Raw genomic sequence first — 21,826 nt, 5'->3', positions numbered from 1 at the left:
GATCGCAACTCTCAACGAGCTGCCCTGAGCTTCATGCTTGAGAAGACTTTTCGGAGGGAGCGGGTGCATCTAGCACCTCCTGAGCGGTCTGAGCCTCATCTCTTTTGGTGGACCGAAGATGGTTGAGAGGTCAGCACCATGCAACAAGGTATGGTGGAAGTCGTTGCACGTCCTGCAATGCCGTCGGCTGTTGCACTTTCTCAGGTTGTGCCTGCCTAGGCAATAGCAGCACAAGCTGCTCTCCCTGATCAACCTCACCCTTTGATTGACCGAGTAGCCTCGCATTCTTGGACAGATCGCGATGTAGTGATCTTGCCCACAACAGTCACACGGATATACTGTCCGGGACTGAGCTGGCTGGAGGCTGTTGAGACGCCTGATGTGAGCTTGCCTGAGTAGTCATAGTCTCTTTCTGCACATTGGATTAAAAGCTGGCGTAAGTGACGCTTCTATGGTCTGCAATGTGTGAGCACGAGCGACCAGAAATTCGGTGAGCTGGCTGAGTGCCGGAAATTCATCGGTCGATGCAAGAGATGTCTCCCACCTCTTGCGAGTGTCTTGATCGAGCAGTTCAGTGAGGAGAGTGACCATGAGGCAATCGTTATTGCTCTCCACTGTGAGTGTTCTGAGTGCCTGAGTGGTCTCATTAATGATGTTAACCATTTTTGTCAGCGAGGTAACTTGGCGCTTCTGCATCGGTTTGAGGTTGAGCAGCCTTTCTAGATGTGACTTGATAATAAGGCGTTTGTTCTCAAACCTTGAATTGAGCAGTGTCCACGCCTGATCATAGGAGGATTCGTCTGGAGTGATGTTCGCGATGAGCTCGTAGGCCTCACCTTGCATCGCTGACTTGAGATACTGGAATTTCTCCAGATCATTGAGGTCTGAGCCGTCTCCGATGACTGAGCTGAACATGGCCTTGAAGTCAGGCCATTTCCGGCATTCGCCACTGAACGTAGGCACTGTTAGTTCAGGTAGCCCGGAGCGGGCACGAGCACCAACCTCAGGTTGAGGAGCTGGTTGAGCTGTCTGCGTGAGTTGTATTTGCTGCGCCGCAGCAATAAACTACTGTGATTAGACGAAGCCTTGTGACGCACCAATCGCTGTGCAGCGATCCCATTCGTACGATAATAATCGTACGCGTACGATAATTTGAGGTCCTGTACGATCCAAAATCGTGGCGTACGATCCATTTGGAATTTTGAAAACCTAATGACCTTTTCTTTTTTTTTTTAGTCAACAAATTTTGCAAAGGTGCACCCCTACCCCAACCTTTACTCCCACCATTACTCCCACTACACTACTACCACAACCACAACCACGATCTCCCGGCGAACGATCGTTGTCATCGTTTTCATGATAGGGTTTGGGAACTTGATGAGTAAAAAAAAAAAAGGTCATCAAAATTTTTTTTTCTTGACTTGAAGAGCTTCCCCTGCAGCTATCGAACCGCCGATTGGACTAGAAGATTCTTGGACATTTTCTACCTAAAAAAAAGACAAAAAAAAAAAAAGGTCATCAACTTCCGACTTTTCCGACTTTTTCAAAATTTTGTCCGAGATTTGTAGGATTTCAAATTTTCCCAGGGCGTACGATAATTTCCCTGCCGCGTACGATAATTTTGCGCCCCTGTGTCGATCAGACGAACTAAAGTCTCTGGGATCACTGTCGCTGTGCGAAATCAAACATGAGCCAACTATTCAAAGCCGTGGATTTTCCTGTGCTTAGAAACAAATCAGTAGAGGACATGGAAATATGCGATAACCTCACTTTGGGCAAGGATAAACCCACAAAGAGAAAAGAGAGAAGCGACGAAGAGCCATCAACTGAAGAGGCAGTTGTAAAGAAACATATGAAGAAAACATCTGCTCCAGTACCAGCACAAAATGAGCTGGACAAAGAAATTAAGTCATTCAAAAAATTCGAAAGAAACATAAAAAATATGACAATAGATGACCTAGAAGAAGAAGATTTCGAAGAAATTAAAAATAAAATATCAATGATGTATAAAACTATAACGCTCCTTAAAGAGGAGAATAACGAGTTAAAAATGGGACAGCCAGGAAAAGACTCGTTGGACGACAAGCTACAAAAGCTTAAAAAGGCGATCCATGATACTACATGCAGCATCAAACAGATCAAGAACGAGTCAACAAATGTGATAAACAAAAAGCTAAGTTATGCTGAAAGATTAAAGATCCCTGCCGTGGCTAAAGAATCTAGCGTAGAAACAAAATCGGAGAAGCATGTTGTCGCTATATACCAAAGCGCTGATAACAACATAAAATCAAGTGACGAAACAAAACCGGTCGTCATGAGTAGTGTAGCCCCATCGAAAGAAAAACTTAAAATTTGCAATGTGAAGAAAATTGCAAACAACGGTATCTTAGTTGAAACCAAAACAAAAGACGACATGGAGCGTGTACTCAAGTCCCAAAAATGGAAAGAAATAGGTTTACGGACTGGAATTCCAGCAAAGAAAAAACCGAAGCTCATTATTTTCAATGTCCAAAAAGAGATGAGCAATAAGGAATTTTTAGAAGCATTGAGACAGCAAAACATGGATGAATTTCCGAAAACCAAATTTGCCGAGGAAGTACTATTCTCTCATAGGTCCCACAACAAAAATCAGGATTCGGTAAACATTATTATTGAAGTTACACTAAACGTGAGAAACATACTATTGAAAAATGATATGGTATACATTGGCTGGACTTCACACTGGATTCAAGACTTTGTAGTCATAAGCAGATGCTACAAATGCTAATCTTTTGGACACGTGTCGAAGCACTGCAAATCAAAAAGCGAAACATGTGGTCATTGCGGAGGTGACGGTCACAGTTTTAAAGATTGCAAAGCTAAAAACAAGAGTCCAGTATGCATCAACTGCAAGAGAGCAGGGTTTCTAAAGGTAAAGTTTGTGACCACTCCTCACGCTCACCGGAGTGTCCAGCCTACAAAATTGCTATGGCAAATTACGTCTCAAAAATAGACTATGGCAAGTAATGACACCACCAATTGCTGTCATAGAAGTACTTTGAACATAGGGCAAATAAATGCACAAAATTCCAAGTCTGTATCAGATGAACTAAGGCAATTAGCATTTGAGCACAAGTTAGACATACTTACTGTCCAAGAACCTTATTCGTATCATAATAAAATGGCAGGCATGGGAATATGCACTAGAGTAATACTAGATACTAAAACATTCTCAAATGTTATAGCATCTAATAATATTAAAGCGGCAATAGTAATTTTTAACAATAAAGTTGATGTTATAAAAATTGGGCAACTAAGCAACACCGACATAATTTGCGTCGAGATTAAAATTGACAATTTAAAGTTTTACTTAGTTAGTGCATATTTCCAACACTGTGAAGATATTGATCCATATATACTTTATTTGGAAAATATCCTAATGGTGCTGGACAGGAAGAACATTATATTTTGCATAGACTCAAATGCTAAGTCAACAACTTGGTTTAGTAAATGTACAGATGAAAAAGGAGAAGCACTTGAGGAATTATTATCGCAATTCCAACTACAAATAGCCAACAAAGAATCTGAAACCTTCACCTTTGACAATACACGAGGACAGGATAATATCGATATCACAATCGCTGGTAGCAGCTGTATTAACTCTATTTCTAATTGGAAGATACACAACGGCGAAACAACAAGTGACCACAGCCTTATCTCATTTAAAATAACATCAGCCTCAGATAAGCTCATAAGTCTCAAAGGTGATAGATTTAATACCAAGAAAGCAGACTGGGAAAAGTATATTAGAAATTTAACTAACATCATGAATACAGTTAACAATGAAGAAACAATTAGTGCAACAGATGCTGCAAATAAAAATGAACATGCATTATTACGAGCAGCGCCAACTTGTATTCCGAAAAAGAAACGCTTTTCCAAGTCTGCCACATGGTGGAACAGTGATCTAACTAATCTACGACACCTAGTCAAAAGAGCCCGACGAAAATATAATAAAACAATAAACAATAGATTAAAAATAATTCATAAAACGGAATATAAAAGACTAAGAAACCAATATATAAAGAACATTGCAAAAGCAAAACAAGAAAGTTGGGAGAAGTTTGTCACTGATATTGGTAATAAGGAACCATGGAGTATTGTGTATAAAATTCAAAGAAACAAAATACGTATTAAAAATGTCATTGAAACAATTAATCAAAGTGGCAGACAAACGTTAAACTTTATTGACACTATGGAAACACTGCTCAATAACATGATTCCTGATTATAATGTGGACAATGAAACAGAGTGGCACATTATTACTAGAAGTGACACACTTCTAGCACTAAGCACACAGGACGCACCGCTATTCAATGTTTCTGAAGTACAAAATGCTATCAAAAAACTAGGCAATAGGAAGGCTCCTGGACACGATCTAATTAAATCAGAAATGATAAAGAAAGCTATGCCCGTACTGTCTAATAAATTACAAGATCTCTTCAACGAATGCCTAATTCAGGGGACTTTCCCAAATCAATGGAAAATAGCGGAAAATAGGATACTAAGAAAAAGCATGGACAAGCCAGCAACTGATTTAAAATCTTACAGACCTTTTTTTTTACTTCCAATACTTGGGAAAATTCTGGAAAAACTTACTGCTGGAAGACTCCAGACAATATCACATACACATCCTTTGGCATCGACTAGACAGTACGGTTTCAGGCCAGGCAGATCAACAGAAGATGCAATAGTGAAATTAAGAGACATTGTGCATCAAACAAGCGACAAGTATGCCATCGGCCTTATGTGCGACATTTCTGGTGCATTTGATGGTGTATGGTGGCCTAGTGTACTCAGCGATCTTAAGAGCAGAGATTGCTCCAGAAACATATATAACCTACTTGCGAGCTACCTTTCAAGCAGAGTAGCAAGAATTACAAGTAATACTATTCAGATATCTAAAGTTGTAAGCAAAGGCTGCCGACAGGGATCCGTATTAGGACCATTAATGTGGAACATCATCCTTGATGATGTTCTTGAAGAAATCTCTAGTACGGGAAACGAAACTATTGCATATGCTGACGATATTGCTATAATAGTGAAAGGTAATAGCAGAAGAGCTCTGTAGCTTAAAGCAAATGAGGTTACTTCCATCTTGAATAGCTGGTGTACAAGACAAAAACTAGTACTATTAGTATCAAAATCTCACATGATACTTCTTAAAGGTTTCTTAGATATAAGAAGACCACCAACTGTCAAACTTGGAGGTAGATCACTAAGAATGGTTTCAGAATCACGATATTTAGGAGTCACATATGCCTTGTTTGGCGTCGTCGTCGTGCACTTCTTCCCTAGTAGAACGTCGCGACCCGTTGGGTGTCAGTCTACGGTCCGAGCGGTAGACTGTCGCGTCGCTTCGGCGCACGCGGCAGACCCTTGGGCACCTGGCCGGCTGCCCGGCGGTCGAACTTATAAGGTATCTTGCCGCAATTTTTGAACTGCGTCGGGCCCGTCGCAAGCGAGGCCAGTGTCTTACGGAGTTACGGACCTAGTGCCGTACCCGTGGCTGGCCAGCTGTTGGCAGGCGGAGTCCTTTGACGGGCAATACACAATGTGATACCGGTCTGCGACGCTACTGCTTTGGGTACTCTCAGGACCCGTCTTGAAACACGGACCAAGGAGTCTAACATGTGCGCGAGTCATTGGGACTGCAAAACCTAAAGGCGCAATGAAAGTGAAGGTCGTACTAAGGTCGACCGAGGGAGGATGGGCCGCGTTTATGCGCGGCTCCGCACTCCCGGGGCGTCTCGTTCTCATTGCGAGAAGAGGCGCACCCAGAGCGTACACGTTGGGACCCGAAAGATGGTGAACTATGCCTGGTCAGGACGAAGTCAGGGGAAACCCTGATGGAGGTCCGTAGCGATTCTGACGTGCAAATCGATCGTCGGAACTGGGTATAGGGGCGAAAGACTAATCGAACCATCTAGTAGCTGGTTCCCTCCGAAGTTTCCCTCAGGATAGCTGACACTCGTTCGTTCTTATTGAACGTAAACGAGTCTCATCTGGTAAAGCGAATGATTAGAGGCCTTGGGGCCGAAACGACCTCAACCTATTCTCAAACTTTAAATAGGTGAGATCTCTGGCTTGCTTGAACTATGAAGCCACGAGAGATTTCGGATCAGAGTGCCAAGTGGGCCAATTTTGGTAAGCAGAACTGGCGCTGTGGGATGAACCAAACGCAAAGTTAAGGCGCCTAAGTCGACGCTTATGGGATACCATGAAAGGCGTTGGTTGCTTAAGACAGCAGGACGGTGGCCATGGAAGTTCGAATCCGCTAAGGAGTGTGTAACAACTCACCTGCCGAAGCAACTAGCCCTGAAAATGGATGGCGCTAAAGCGTCGAGCCTATACTCTGCCGTCAGCGGCAAGTGTGGTGGTTAGCCCGAGCGATTATATATTGTAAGGGCGCCGCTATGAAGCTCTGACGAGTAGGAGGGTCGCGGCGGTGTGCGCAGAAGGGTCTGGGCGTGAGCCTGCCTGGAGCCGCCGTCGGTGCAGATCTTGGTGGTAGTAGCAAATACTCCAGCGAGGCCCTGGAGGACTGACATGAAGAAGGGTTTCGTGTGAACAGCCGTTGCACACGAGTCAGTCGATCCTAAGCCCTAGGAGAAATCCTATGTCGATGACGGTGTGCAGACAAAATGTTGTTTTATTATATATAAATAAATAGTAATAATAATGACACACACCCGTCGGGCGAAAGGGAATCCGGTTCCTATTCCGGAACCCGGCAGCGGAACCGCTTGCAATTCGGGCCCTCGTAAGAGAGTTCGTCGGGGTAACCCAAAATGACTTGGAGACGCCGTCGGGAGATCCGGGAAGAGTTTTCTTTTCTGTATAAGCGTTCAAATTCCCTGGAAACCTCTAGCAGGGAGATAGGGTTTGGAACGCGAAGAGCACCGCAGTTGCGGCGGTGTCCGGATCTTCCCCTCGGACCTTGAAAATCCAGGAGAGGGCCACGTGGAGGTGTCGCGCCGGTTCGTACCCATATCCGCAGCAGGTCTCCAAGGTAAAGAGCCTCTAGTCGATAGACTAATGTAGGTAAGGGAAGTCGGCAAATTGGATCCGTAACTTCGGAATAAGGATTGGCTCTGAGGAGCAGGGCGTGTCGGGCTTGGTAGGGAAGCGGGTCTGGCTGACGTGCCGGGCCTGGGCGAGGTGAACAGTTCCGGCAACGGTACTGGGATTCGAGCTCGGTCCCGTGCCTGGGCCTCCTGCGGATCTTCCTTGCTGCGAGGCTTCCCCTCTCGGTTTATCCGTTACGGTCGTCCTCTTTGGCCGCCATTCAACGCTCAGCTCAGAACTGGCACGGACTAGGGGAATTCGACTGTCTTATTAAAACAAAGCAGTGCGATGGCTCTCACGGGTGTTGACGCAATGTGATTTCTACCCAGTGCTCTGAATGTCAACGTGAAGAAATTCAAGCAAGCGCGGGTAAACGGCGGGAGTAACTATGACTCTCTTAAGGCAGTTGCTTGAGGTGTCGGGCCAGTTCGCTGGTACTAGTATCCGAGACTAGCCCTTAAGGGATCATAGTTTAGCAAGTAGCCTCCCTTCCGTGGGTCCCGCTATAAGTACCCCTTCGGGGGAAACCAAGAGCTACCTCTGTGGGGCTCGTCACGGGCCACGGCCCTGCCTCTTCCCTGCCTGAGGGTGTGACGAGTCAATAATCAGGGAGAGGCACGGAGTTCGCTCCGAGGTCATGTTGGGCTGCCAACCCAGCATGTCCCTTTTTCTATGGGCGTGAAGACTAGAAGGAAGAGTTATTGCCAGCAACGGGGTAACTCCCCGTCTCGGATTGCTGGCCCCATAGATACTTCTGAACAGAGTGAAAATGACAGTCAAGGTGCCACATCGGCTCCAACAATAGACACAGCACAAGCAGCGGTTCGACTCTCGTCGCTTCGCGGCGGGACGAATCACGATGCTGCGCATCAATGAGAACACTGCACTAGAACGTTTCCAACAAAGCGTGGCTTAGGGGTGCATACACGGCACGCCCATGTTGAAGCAGCTAACGCTGCTATTTCCGTTGAAAGGATTAAGAAGCGGTGGTCACCGGAGGAGCTCAGACTTCTGGCTCGTGTGGAGGCAAAAGGCATTCTTGGGAAGGCGAAATTCATTAATGAATTCATCCTCTCCCAAGGATTTAGCGACCGCACCCTTGACTCGATCAAGGGTGTAAGACGTCGTAATGACTACCAACAGCTTGTCGCTGCTGCTGTTGAGAAACTCTTACTCGAGAGAGCTCAAAAGGGACCCAGCAAGCAGCAGCACAACGGCCTACCCTCCACCGAGTCAAGGTGTGTCGGAGCGCCGGCCTGGGCCCTCTGCTGAATCGCAAAATTTCGAACGCCAATGCAAAACACGCCGGAGAACCAAGGGAACTCAATACAAACAGAGATACAAAAACTTACTGAACAAATTAATATAGAAGCTGGCTATAACGTCGACGTTCTAGTGACACTAGCGCGAAGATGTTTAGTCGGCGAAGACATTGATAACGATTTGAGTACCTGGTTCGAAAGCGTGTTTCAAAGACCACTTCAGCGGAACAACATGGAAAGGCCGACAATGCGCCCCCCTGACACGCTTAACGTGCCAACATGGCGGAAGAGACGGAGAGATTACGCCAGAACACAAATCCTATTCAAAAAGAATCCTGGGCGGGTAGCCAGGGATGTTTTGAATGGTGCTAGCGAGTCACGTCCCCCCAGTCTTCAAGCTATGCTCGATTTCTGGGGTCCGACGATGACCCGTGAATCCCCTCCATACACTCTGGGTACCGACAAAAACGCAAACACAATCGACCAAAACGTTGCTCAGGATTTATGGCGGCCCGTCTCACGAGTGGAGCTCGAGACTATCGTTGTTCCACTCAATTCTGCCGTTGGTTTAGACGGAGTCACGGCCAGACAATGGCGAAGTGTACCGATTAAGATTCGAGCCCTCTTGTATAACACCATCCTACTAAGAGGAGGCTTCCCGGCAGACATGTTAGCGAGTAGGACAATTTTTCTCCCGAAGAGGAGGGACGCAGAACGCCCCGGCGAGTTTAGGCCGATCAGCGTTCCGTCCATAGCTGTTAGACAGTTACACAAAATCCTCGCGACTCGCCTCCGCAGTGCTGGCTTGATCGATATCAGGCAACGCTGTATGGAGAACGGGTGCGTGGAGGATGTTGCGATATTAGCCTCGCTGCTGGACGACGCCAAGCGCAGGCTTAGGGAGCTACATGTAGTCTCCCTGGACTGTGCAAAAGCGTTCGACAGCATTGCACACGAGGCGATTATTGCAACCCTTAGGGAGAAAGCTATGCCTGAACAACTGGTACAGTACATAAACAACACCTACTCGCGGAGCATAACTTATCTTCAGGTCGGAGGCTCTAGGTCTGAAGCGGTACACGTAGCCAGAGGGGTCCGCCAAGGCGACCCCCTATCAACATTCATATTTTGTCTGGTCCTCGACAAAGTAATCGCTCGGCTACCATCCGATGTTGGTTACGATTTGGGCGGTGAACGCATTGGAGTCATCTTATACGCTGACGACGCCATCCTTGTATCCTCGACGGTCCAAGGTATGAGTTTGCAAGTGAGAGCATTCGAGGATAGAGCTAGAGGGGTAGGACTCTCACTCAATCCCTCCAAATGTTCCGCGCTGTCAATTGTTCCCTCTGGGAAGCTCAAGAAGTTTAAAGTCTTAACAGAACCCCAATTCCGGCTAAGTGACGGAAACTATATCGAACAACTAACGCCCTCCCAGGAGTGGCGTTACCTGGGGATAGACTTTAGACCAATTGGGCCTCGCAAAGCAGGGGGGACATTGTCAGAGGAGCTTAGGAGGATTAGTAGAGCGCCCTTTAAGCCACAACAACGGCTCATGGTAGTAAGGTTTTACCTTCTACCTCGACTCTACCATCGACTTGTTTTCGCTGGCGCTACCTTAGGTAAACTCAGATCCTTGGACCTACAGGTCAGGGCTGCCGTCCGCAGTTGGCTTCGGTTGCCTCCCGATGTACCTAAGGCATATTATTACACGACTATCTGAGATGGAGGTCTTGGCGTACCATCTTTTGAACTTAACGTGCCTTGCCAGATTATCGCAAGATTCGAAGGCTTGGCCGAATCAACATCTCCTGCTGCTAGAGCTGCGCACAACGAATTTTGGGTTCAGAAACGAATCCAATGGGCTTACCGTGCGCTCACCAAGAACAACGGGGAAGCTCTACGCAGCAAGGATGATGTTGACAGATGGTGGGCTAGGGCTCTTCATTCCTCGGTAGATGGACGCGAAGTGCGTGAAAGCGCTAAAGTAACGGCGTCCAGCTCTTGGGTACATTGGGGTACGGGCTTATCCGGGCGAGATTATATTAATTATAACCACGTCCGGATCAACTCTCTACCCACACGCATTAGAACGACTCGTGGTGTGAGGAGGGTATCTGCGGATACTACGTGTCGGGCGGGCTGCAGTGCAGCTGAAACATCGGCCCACATTATCCAAGGATGCCACCGAACCCACAGAGGCCGGATCCTAAGGCACAATGCAATATGCAAAGTGTTGGAATCCCGCCCGCGCGATATTTGATGGAGTGTTGTAGCGGAGCCATTACTGCGGACGAGTCAAGGCTTTAGAAGGCCTGACTTAGTAGCTAGCAGAAATGGCGAAGTCTGCGTTGTCGATGCGCAGGTCGTTAGCGGAGCAACGTCCTTAGACGGCGCCCATGAGAGAAAATGTTCCTATTATGCCGACAACCCAGATGTAAAGTCTGAGCTCGGCACTAAATACAAAGTCAGACCAACAGACATAAAATTCGGAACATGTACAATCTCATAGCGCGGAATATGGTCGTTGAAGTCCGCTAGCTGTCTATTGGCAATGGGACTGTCTCGGAGGCTCCTGAGTTTTATAACTCTTAGGGCCATTCGGGGCAGTCACATGAATTGGAGTCGTTGGAACAAAATGACAGGCATCTATATAACATTAGGAAGCGCTGCTTCCAAGGACTGGCATTGGATAGCACTTATGTTCAGAAAATTTGAATTCAGGGCAACGTGCACCCTTCGAACGATTAAATCGGCAGCACGAAATAAAGCCGTGGGTAGTGTATTTTAGTGGGTAGTTGGTTTCGGCTAGAGTCCCACAGTACTTGCTCCTTCTTTGAACGATTAAGGAGCAAGTCTGCGTAAATGCATTTCTCACTACCTGTTAAACAAAAAAAAAAAAAAAAAAAAAATAGCCAAATGCCTCGTCATCTAATTAGTGACGCGCATGAATGGATTAACGAGATTCCCACTGTCCCTATCTAGTATGGATAAAACATAACCATTTCATAGTCCAACTCTTTACAGGACACGGAAATATTAAACAGAAACTTAAGAGTCTTAAATTAGCAGACACTGATATTTGCAGCGGTGGTGAAGTCGAATCAGTCCGACATATCATCTTTGACTGTGTGCTCCTAAATGACTCAAGGCTTAGTCTAAAACAGGCTATACTAGATAAATACCATACTTGGCCATGTGATTACAAGTGCTTAGTATCCAAAGAAATTTTTAGCATTTTTAATGAATTTTCAGTTACAGTACTAAAGAACAAGGACATATGCATAAGAACGTAAGCAATCTCAATCCCTGCAAAAGAAGCTGTAGACGTAACCGCATGGCACCATTTAGTGTACCGATACAGCTGGGTTGTAAAATACCCAAATACTAGCAATAATATCTGATGCTAGCCTGCATGAGACCGAGATATTGCTGGTGACCTCGCCTCCTCGTGTCCCCCGCTGGACAACGTTTTGCTGGTAAATCTTAATGATTTGCCAGCAAAACGGCTAAGTGGGTCCCTTTCCAGCTTTGGGACGGTCTACCTCTCTGATGATCCAGATATGGTGAAGAGGGGGTTTTTCCAAGCCCAATGATCATAACATCTACGGTCATTGTTCTCTTTGCAATGGTTTCACGCATTCAATATCACGTGTAATAGGCAATAGCCTGAGGCACAGCTGGGCGAGCACTTGCTTGACGTATGCTCAGAATTAACACTAGATTTTCTCCTTACTGATGAGCGTTTGCCTCCAGGAAAATGGCGCATGGCTAGAGTGCTCAAGTTGCTGCCAGGGAAGGATGGACTCACCAGGGTGGTATCACTGAGGACGGCTACCACAACACTCACCAGGCCGATCACCAAGCTCGCATTCCTCCCAGTAGCTCTTTAGAAGATAGCATAACTCATCATCAACTTTGTTGCTGATTGCGGGCGGAAATTTTTGGGATTCCTAATGTCCAGTCAGAACTCGCAGCAGTTGTCGCTCCATGCAGACTCGCCATAACTCATCACGGCGGTTGAAGAAGCGCTGTGACGCCGGCTTCTCAAGCAGCCATCTTATATAGTTCTCTCAACCTTCGTATACAACACACGTGTCTTCTCGTCTACAGAAAAAGTCCTCTCATAAGAAATAAGTTCGGCGTGACTAATATAATCATCATCGTTCGGCTCGTTACTGATTAATATAATCAGGCCTGCTCAAGTCTTCTCACAGTGTAAAATACGAGAAGTTATTTGTTCAACGTCCACTCATTTGAATTCTCGTAAGCGAAACGCGGTGTACTCTCACATTTGAATATATCTGACAAATCCATGCAAATGCTCGGCGTCCATATCTTTTAAGCCTGCTCATTTCCCAAACAATACATTTTTATTGTTAATGACGGATTTTTATTACTTCTCAAAAATTTGTATATATTTTTCAGTTTTCAGTAAATATATTTTTCAATAAAAATAAAAAAACTGTTTTTCCAGCTCATCCTTGGTGATACTATGACAATCTCCCAACCAACAATATCTAGAATAGTTTTTCGCGTTAGTGTTTTTCTTGCAAGCTTGTTTAATGATTACATAAAAATGTTACAAACTCAAGAAGATATATTAGAAAATCAGAGGCTTTTTAAAAACCTAGGATTTGGTAAGAGAGCTATTGAAATACCTGGTGTTGATGGAGCAATTGATTGTACTCATATAGGATTAGTTCATACAAGATTTCAAAATGTCGATGAATTATACAAAAAACGGAAAGGTTATTTTTCTCTCAATGTACAGGTTAATACGAAATTTTATTTTCACCAATAAATCCTTAAAATAGATGAATTAAAAAATTTTTAATTAAAAAATATCTTATAGACGTTGGTCTACGAATGGAATTTTTAGATATTGTGCCAGAATGGCCTAGTAGTGCTCATAATAGTAGAATTTAGCAAAATTCTCTAACTTACATGAGATATTTTGATCATCAACTAAATGGAATATTAGTGGGTGATGCTGGATATCCATGTCTACTGTTTTTAACGACACCAATCAATAACCCAGTAACGGACGGAAAAACCACGTCAGTAAGTATAGCTGTTATTTATTTTTAAATAGATTAAAAATTCGTACATTTTCTTATTAGATTCGTTTTTTAATCAATTTTTATTCCCCAGCGTAACACTATTATTAATTTATTAATTTTTCGTTGTTGATACAGGTATAATAACATTCAGAGTAGGACACGAAACATAGTGGAAATAACTTACGGTGTATGAAAACGACGATTTCCTTGTTTATCAAGAGGATTAACAACCAAACTTCTTTGTTCAACCACAATTGTTGTAGCTTGTGCTGTATTACATAATATGTCGTTAAGATTTAATGATAATTTACCAGACTATGATTCAGATGAAGAACAAGATGAAGACGTACATGTACCTGAACCAAATTGGCAACCTGCTGATGGTTTTGCATTTCGTGAAGCATTAATTGAGCGTATGTTTATTGCATAAAAAATATAAATCTATTTTTATTTTATTACATAGTTTTCTACTTTTTTTAAAAGCATATATAATGAAATCATTTGTAATTGTAATAGTAATGAAAAATTAGTCTATAAAGAATTCGTACATATATTTTTAGAAGAGAGGATAGGTAACCAAATGTCAAGAGATTTTAATATCTACAGCTGGTTAAAACAGACGGACGAATTGTCACCCCTTTTGTTCAATTTAGTACTGGAAATTGTTATCAAATAACTGCAGAAAAGTAAAGATGGTCTACAGTTAAACAGGAAAACGCAACTGTTTACATATGTGGACGATATTGCTTTGTTAGGGGACAATAAACAGGCATTAATTAAAAATGCAAAAATATTAACCCTTAACGGTCGTAAATCACCTGTCACGTGGCAACAATATTTTGGCGCTGCGGTCGCACGTCACGTGGGAGGTGACAACGATCGAACCAATCAAAATTCGCGTTTTATGAAATGCGCGCACGATTGACTTGTGAGTTAAGTATCAGTAACAGAACAATTGACTTCTTCACTGACATATCACTGTTTTTTGCACTTAATTTTCAATATATTGAGCCTAAAAATGAATAAAGAAAATAATAGAAATTTTGATAGTGATGATAGCAAAGAAAATTTCAAAAGCAGTTCTGAATGTGATGTTCAATCTAGTGATGAGACTAGCAGTCCGATCTAATTGCATCATAAGAAAAGAAAAGTTATGCCCTTAAAATATTCAAGTGACGAAGAATATGATATAAAATTAGAAAATGTTGATAACTTAGACGATGATTGTATTGAAATCGACAGTGATGATGATGATCTTCCTAGTAGAATTCCTTTTACAAATATCAATCGCTAAATTTTTGGAAATGTGCAGCAGCCTATAGATTATTTCAAAAAATTTATTACTAACGAACTCATAACGGAAATTATAACGCAAACAAACTCATATGCGAACGAGCAAATTGCAAAGAAAGAATTATCCGCCAGATCAGTTTGGAAAAATTGGAATAACGTTTCGTATGACGAAATGCTTAGCACACCATTTTTTGGTGTGATTTTGAATATGGGTACAGTTTATTTAAGTGACATAAAAGATTATTTTTCCAAAGACTTCACGTGCAATATGCCATTTTTCTTTAAGATTTTTAGGAAGGAGCGTTTTTTTTTCAAATTTTCTGGATGCTTCATTTACATCAAGACATAAAAAATAATAGCTATCGAAAAACAAGATTTTCGAAAGTCAAAAGCTTTCTTAATTATATTGATTCAAAGTTTAGACCAAACTTTGTTTCCTGAAAGGAAATATGTGTGGATTAAGCTGTAGTACCGTTCAAAGGAAGATTCAGTTGTTTAACTTACAGCCCCAATAAGCAAACTAAGTGGGGAATACGAATATATGTTTTGGCAGATTCAAATACGAGATATGTGTATTCGATATTGCCCTATTTTGGATCTGTTACGTCGGAATCTTTAATTCATCCCGAACTTCCTGTCAGTGCAAGGATCGTTTTGCATTTGTACAAAAATCTACTCGAATCAATCCCTAATTCCGAAGGATATCATCTTTATGTCGACAGATACTATACCAGTGTTCCACTGGCTGAAGAACTGCTTAAAATAAAATGCTATTTAACGGATACAATAAGAAGTAATCGAAAATTTTTGCCAAGACCCTCTTCGATTTCGCTGAGAATTTTTTATCATTTTCTACCCTACCAAAGACATTTTTCTGAATTTTTTCAGATTTTTTTACTGAACCCAAAAAAAGTTACGAATTTTTGAAAAAAAAAAACGTTCTTTTTTTCAAATTGCTATAACTTTGACACAAATTGACCTTTTGGCACTTTTTTTTTGTTTTATTTTTAATTGTAGTTTTCAGAAAAAAATAAAAAAAAATTTTTTAGAGTCAGGAGATATGGAATATTTTCGTTTTTCCAATGAAACCGTCATTTTTTCGAAGTTCGAAACCTTCGATTTTCAATTTTTTTTGTCTCAAAAAAAACTTTAACTAAGATAGTATTTAACCCCCCCTATTTAGATTTTGTGCCGACTTTTCTTTCTATTTTTTTTTTCGATTGAAAAAAAAAACAAAATTCTAAAATTAGCTTATTTTACATAACTTTGCGTTAAAAATTTTTTTGGATTGTTTTTAAAGTCTTAGAAATTGAAAAAAATTGTACAAAAAACAATCGTTAAGTGTATTTGCGCAAGTATTAAATTATTTTTAACAGCCTAAAATATTTTATTAACGTATAGTGTTATTATTTTACTCTATTTATTCAGTTTTGTTTTCCCCGCGTGATGATGAGTTTAAAATTTCAAATTTTCAGATAAGAAATTTTTAACTAACTGCTCATATCGCCGATAAAAGAATTCACCACTGATAATGAAGGTAACTTCTTATTTTTTCTTAATCATTTAAAGGCTATGTTTTCTGAACGATGTTAGTGTTTTTCTTGCAACTCGTTGACAAGTTCGTTCTCTAACGTGTATCAAGTATTAATAAGCGAATTGTCATTAAATAAAAATTATTTTAAGTTAATTTCTTGATTAACAATAATTAAAATGCCGAAATTATTTAATCGTTGCTGTAATCCAATGAATCGTGATAAACATAATGAGACAAAATCTCTACGAAGTCTGCCTGAGTATTTGGCTATTCAATTCCATCTATCAACTGATGACCGTGTATGCAGTCCATGTCATAAGGAATTACTGAAGCAATATGCAGATAATTTAACTGAAGGTACTGATGATGAATCTAATGAAAGTTTGGAAACTAATGAGAATTCCAACGACGGAATCATTCACGTTGACGAATCGCCAGATACTTTTGCTTCAAGTATACATCTTCAATATTTCATTTGTTTCAGTTTATAACTTGTTTGTTTTTTTAGCTCCGTCATCAAGTGGCCAGGAATTACTTATTCAACAGCGTAGTTCTTCATTGTCTGAGATGAGTCTCAGTATTACTCTTCTGACCATTAACGAAGCGTTAGTACTATTAAATCAATCTCCTGTTTCTGCGAAAAGAAGAATCTATGAAACGTATTTTTTGGATGACAAAGTTACTCGTGTCGCTCAAAATTTCTGAAAAGCTTGAGGAGTAAAAAATCGTATAAAACCGAATTCAGTGATATGGATGCTACTGAAATGATAAACAGTTTGAGAGAAAAATTTAACGCTGATAATACGAGTAGATCCATACGCGTCAAAATATTGACTTTACTACCATCGAGTTGGAGCGTCCATAAAGCTATGAAAGTCATGGGTGCAAGTGAGCATATGGTGCGAGTAGCAAAAAACCTAGTTGCTGCCGTTGGAATTTTGTCAGTACCTACAAAAAAAACTGGTAAGATACAAAACCACAAGTCAGTAAGGTTTTTAATAATTAACAAGTAAATTCTTCGACGTATTCAAATTTTTAGGACGTGAATTATCTTCTACAGTAGTTTCAATCGTGACAAATTTCTACAATGACGATGAGATGAGTAGTATGATGCCAGGAAAATAAGATTTTATTTCACTACGAAACGATAATGGTACTAAAGTTCAGTATCAAAAACGTATAGTGCTTTGTAATTTAAAAGAGTTGCACAAAACCTTCTAGTCAAGATATCCAGAAATCAAAATTGGATTTTCATCTTTTGCATCTCTACGTCTGAAGTATTGTATTTTAGCTGGCGGTTGTGGCACTCATACAGTTTGTGTTTGCTTCATTCATTAAAATATAAAACTGATGATCTTAGGTAAGTTAAGAAGTAGAGAAATAAATTTGACGCCACTGATTTAAATTATTCTTTTATTACAAATCAGTACTTAGAACGTTTGTAATTAATGTAATCGACCTGATGTTTTTATTCGCATCTGTATCACTTTCTTATATTTCCAACACGCGGCAACTTTTAACGTTTAACTGAAGGCACGGATTTATCATTAGAATCCTACAATGATTGTTCTCAATGTCCAGGCGTCGAAAAAGTGAAAGAACATCTGTTAACTTTGATGGAAGATAATGAAATTGATGAAATCAATTATAAACAATGAGTCTCAGCTCCACGAGTGACTCTTGAAACGACAAGCAAGAACACAAATGATTTTGTTGATGATTTCGGTGAAAAATTTAAGGCTCTTTTACCACACAATTTCATCGCCAAAGAGCAAGCAGCATGCTTGAGACAAGTGAAAAAATGTTTAAAAGAAGACGAATTCATAGTCATAGTTGACTTTGCCGAAAACTATTCGTTCGTGGATCAAGATGCTGCTCCAGGATTTCACTGGAATAACGACCAAGCGACGGTTTATATTGTGGTTATTTATTATAAAAAAAAACAATGAACTTACTCATCAGAGTATGGCAATCATTTCTGATTGCTTGAATCATGATGCAATTGCTGTTTATTTGTACTCTGGGGTCATTATTGATTTCATAAAATCTTTGTCATCTGGAGTTGGTAAAATTTTTTTCTTCTCGGTTGGCGCGCCACAACAGTATAAAAATTTCAAACATTTTGTTAATTTATCTCATTACAATGAAGAATTCAGAATAAACTTAGAGTGGAATTTTTTCGCTACGGCACATGGTAAAGGTCCATGTGATGGAATAGGTGGTACTTTGAAACGAATAGCTGCACGTACTAGCCTACAATTGCCACCTCATCTACAAATTCTAACACCATCACAACTATTTGAGTGGGCTTTGAAAAATTTACCAAATATTAATATTAGATTTTCAAAAGCTGAAGAATACAATTCCATGAAAGAGAAATTAGAGGAACGCTTCAAAAATGCTAAACCGATACCAGCGATACACAAAATCTATCAAATTACTCCATTATTGAATTTTGTTGTAATAGTTAAGTCTTTTTCTTCGTCGGAACAATCCACACAACACAGTACAGTTAAGAAACCAAGAAAACCATCGTTAAATCAAGGAAAATAATTATAATATTTAAATTTTTAACATTGTAACAACGATACTTTAATAAAATAACTCAATCCTGGCTGTAAATACACTTTACGATTGTTTTTGTACAATTTTTTTCAACTTTTAAGATTTTAAAAACAATCCAAAAAAATTTTAACGCTAAGTTATGTAAAATAAGTTAATTTTAGAATTTTTTTTTTTCAATCGAAAAAAAAAATAGAAAGAAAAAGTCGGCACAAAATCTAAATAGGGGAGTTAAATACTATCTTAGATGAAGTTTTTTTTTTGAGACAAAAATTGAAAATCGAAGGTACCGAACTTCGAAAAAATGACGGTTTTATTGAAAAAACGAAAATATTTCATATCTCCTAACTTTTAAATATTTTTTATTTTTTTCTGAAAACTACAATAAAAAATAAAATTAAAAAAAAAATGTTAAAAAATTTTCAGCGAAATCGAAGGGGGTCGGGCCGAAACCTCGGTGATTTGGCATGGAATGCCCCATAAACAATTTAGAAGAACTAGCTTCGCTCAAAAAAATGTATTTAGGTCAATTCCTTAGCTTGTATATTATTTGGACCTCATTTCATAAAAATAAAAAAAAATTTTTTAATTTGAAATCATTCAGATATGTGAAAAATATTACTATTTACCCTATTTATTTATTCTACGAAATTGTTTCAAGCTTTTTACACCATGAGCTAGAGTATAAGTACGTTATAAGTAATGTATTACATTTAGAATAAAAAAATATAGAATATTTTATTTTTTTCTTATTTTTAGATAAATCTATTCATAAGTTAACGAATAAAACTGATATAAATTACAAAATCATTAATTTATATCTCCTCTTTCGAGGCTAGATATAAAATTACCGCTTCTCAAGATCAATCTGCAGTAAAAACGTGATTCAAAGTTAATTATTTTATATTACACAACAATTATTCCTAATATGAAATATCCATTAACAACTATCACGTTATGTGTATCAATTCCTACTATGAACAGTCAATAATTCATATTAGCCTTTTTTTAAATAAAATACTCTTTTTGTCCGAAAATATAGAATACTTTTAAAAAATTTTTATTTAAATTTTTCTTCCTTTTTGAAATTTTAGTAACTGATGATATACACTTACAAAATTCAAATTAAAAAAGTAATTTTAATTCAAATGGAACTTGATTTTGCCTAAGGCTTCTTGGAAGCGTACTAAATTCGCTGCTAGTTATTCTTCATGATTAACTTTATGTCTTAATGATACAAGAAATCTTATAAGAATTTCTCCTCTTTCAATTAAAAAAATTCATTAGATACTTATAATATTACAAAAATAACATCAAATTTCTAAAAAAGTTGTTTAAATTTATTCTACCTATTAATTAGTGTTAAACGAAAATTTAAGTGTAAGGACAGCATATATATTAAATGGTTAAAGCATTTTATCTGGAAGAGTATGTTCTTTAACAGTAGAAGATAAGCGTTTAAGATCTTTTGTTTACTTAAAATTACAGATATAAAAATAAGTAGCTTTTTTCTTTATTTCCATTTTTATATTTTTCTCATATTTTTAAATATTTTTTAATATTGTTTTTTTCTTTATTATTTTTTTTGTTTATTTTTTTTTTTATTTTTTTTTTATTTTTTTGTTTTTTTTTTATTTTCTTTATTTTTTTTTTTTTTTTTAATTTTTTTTATTTTCTTTATTTTTTTTTTGTTTTTTTTTTATTTTCTTTATTTTTTTATTTTTTTATTTTTATTTTTTCTTATTTTCTTGTTTTATTTTATTTTTTTTTTTATTTTTTTTTCTCTCATATTTTCTAAATTACAATTATTTTGTCCGTGGACATTAGGTAAATTTTTTTTTTTGATCAATGTAAATAACATGTAGGTTTTAATTTACTATTTTCAGGGCTAGTTTTCTTTTACAATTTCTATATAAGTCAACCGGATGTTCACTTATCAATATTTTTTAGAAGTTTACGCTTCTGTGGCTAGTTAGTTGGAGTGTAGTATAACAGTCCCTCTCTTCATATCTTGTAGTAAAATTTTTTATTTCGCTTATAACTCTCGTTAATATTAGGTCCTTTCGTATATCTTCATTTCATATAATGCATGATGCGTCGACTATAGTTCTTAGTATTTTTCATTGCATTTTTTAATAGCTTTGTTATATGACTCATTGTTGCCGTTCCACCATAGTGATATCCCCTTAAACTCCATAACAGGGTTTATAATGATTTTTATAAAACTTTTAATTTATTTCCTAGGCTGAGCTTGGATGTTTGGCTAAATTGTTGAACAATGTCGTTTATTCTAATATCCGGAGAATCATTTGTATACAGTACAAAAGTGATATAATTCAGTTTTCTTTGGTTTTGCTTCTGTCTTTTATCTTGAAGCTATTTATTTATGTTGTATGCTCTTTGAGAAAGTTCATTTTTACTGACAGTTCAAAATGTATGGTTGTATAGTAGTGTTATCAGAAATCGTTAGTATTTTACTTTCATCAGTAGTTGGAATATCAGCTGTACAGAGTATGTAGGGTACGGTTCTAAAGGCCCACTTGCTTAAAGTACACCACTTTTTATTCCTTTAATTTCGATATAAGCATTGTTGTGATTTAAATAATAACAATCCTGACTCTTAGATATGGTGCAAGAAGATTGTACAATTGCATTCGTAAAAGGGTTTTCTCGTATCTAGAAGCTCTTCATGTCAAACATTATGAAATAGTTTATCAATGACTACCTAGTCGTAATAATTTTTGGTTCCTATGTAGTATATTTGGCATTACTATTATCTTTTTCTTCTTCTTCTTCTTTTTCTTTCTTCCAAATGAGCAAAATGCCTGTTCCTCATCGCGACTCACTAGGCGAGTCGTCGGGTCTATGAGCCTGTTATAGGTTTTTACGTCAGGCAGGGAACTAACCTAACCTTTTTTAACCCTCATCCTTTATCTGGACTTGGGACCAGCAACATAACCACTGAGCTGCTAAATCCACCCAGTGATTATACAGACGGATTGAAG

At 39.2% G+C, this 21,826-nt stretch overlaps 1 protein-coding gene, 1 long non-coding RNA gene and 1 pseudogene across 2 annotated transcripts; 2 read left to right on the top strand and 1 right to left on the bottom strand.

Annotated features, from left to right (window-relative positions):
* Positions 1 to 399: 399 nt before the first annotated feature.
* On the bottom strand, positions 400 to 1,193 carry LOC149031348 (uncharacterized). The gene is made up of 2 exons (XM_089176284.1): positions 1,167 to 1,193; positions 400 to 1,047 (listed from the first exon to the last, which is right to left on the bottom strand). Exons 1-2 carry the CDS (start codon positions 1,191 to 1,193, stop codon positions 400 to 402), a joined length of 675 nt encoding a protein of 224 aa, XP_089032410.1.
* Positions 1,194 to 5,655: 4,462 nt separating this feature from the next.
* LOC149031347 (large subunit ribosomal RNA) lies at positions 5,656 to 7,068 on the top strand (annotated as a pseudogene).
* A 5,805-nt stretch (positions 7,069 to 12,873) lies between these two features.
* Positions 12,874 to 13,848, top strand: LOC149031346 (uncharacterized). Its single transcript, XR_016177841.1, has 2 exons — positions 12,874 to 12,906; positions 13,568 to 13,848. It is a non-coding gene; the product is annotated as an uncharacterized LOC149031346 (long non-coding RNA).
* Positions 13,849 to 21,826: the final 7,978 nt, after the last annotated feature.

The sequence above is a fragment of the Polistes dominula genome, unplaced genomic scaffold (genome assembly GCF_049000335.1).
Source record: "Polistes dominula isolate Pdom_NZ unplaced genomic scaffold, Pdom_raw_medaka contig_6, whole genome shotgun sequence".
NCBI classification, from domain to species: domain Eukaryota; kingdom Metazoa; phylum Arthropoda; class Insecta; order Hymenoptera; family Vespidae; genus Polistes; species Polistes dominula.
This window is presented reverse-complemented; position numbering and strand designations above follow the sequence as displayed.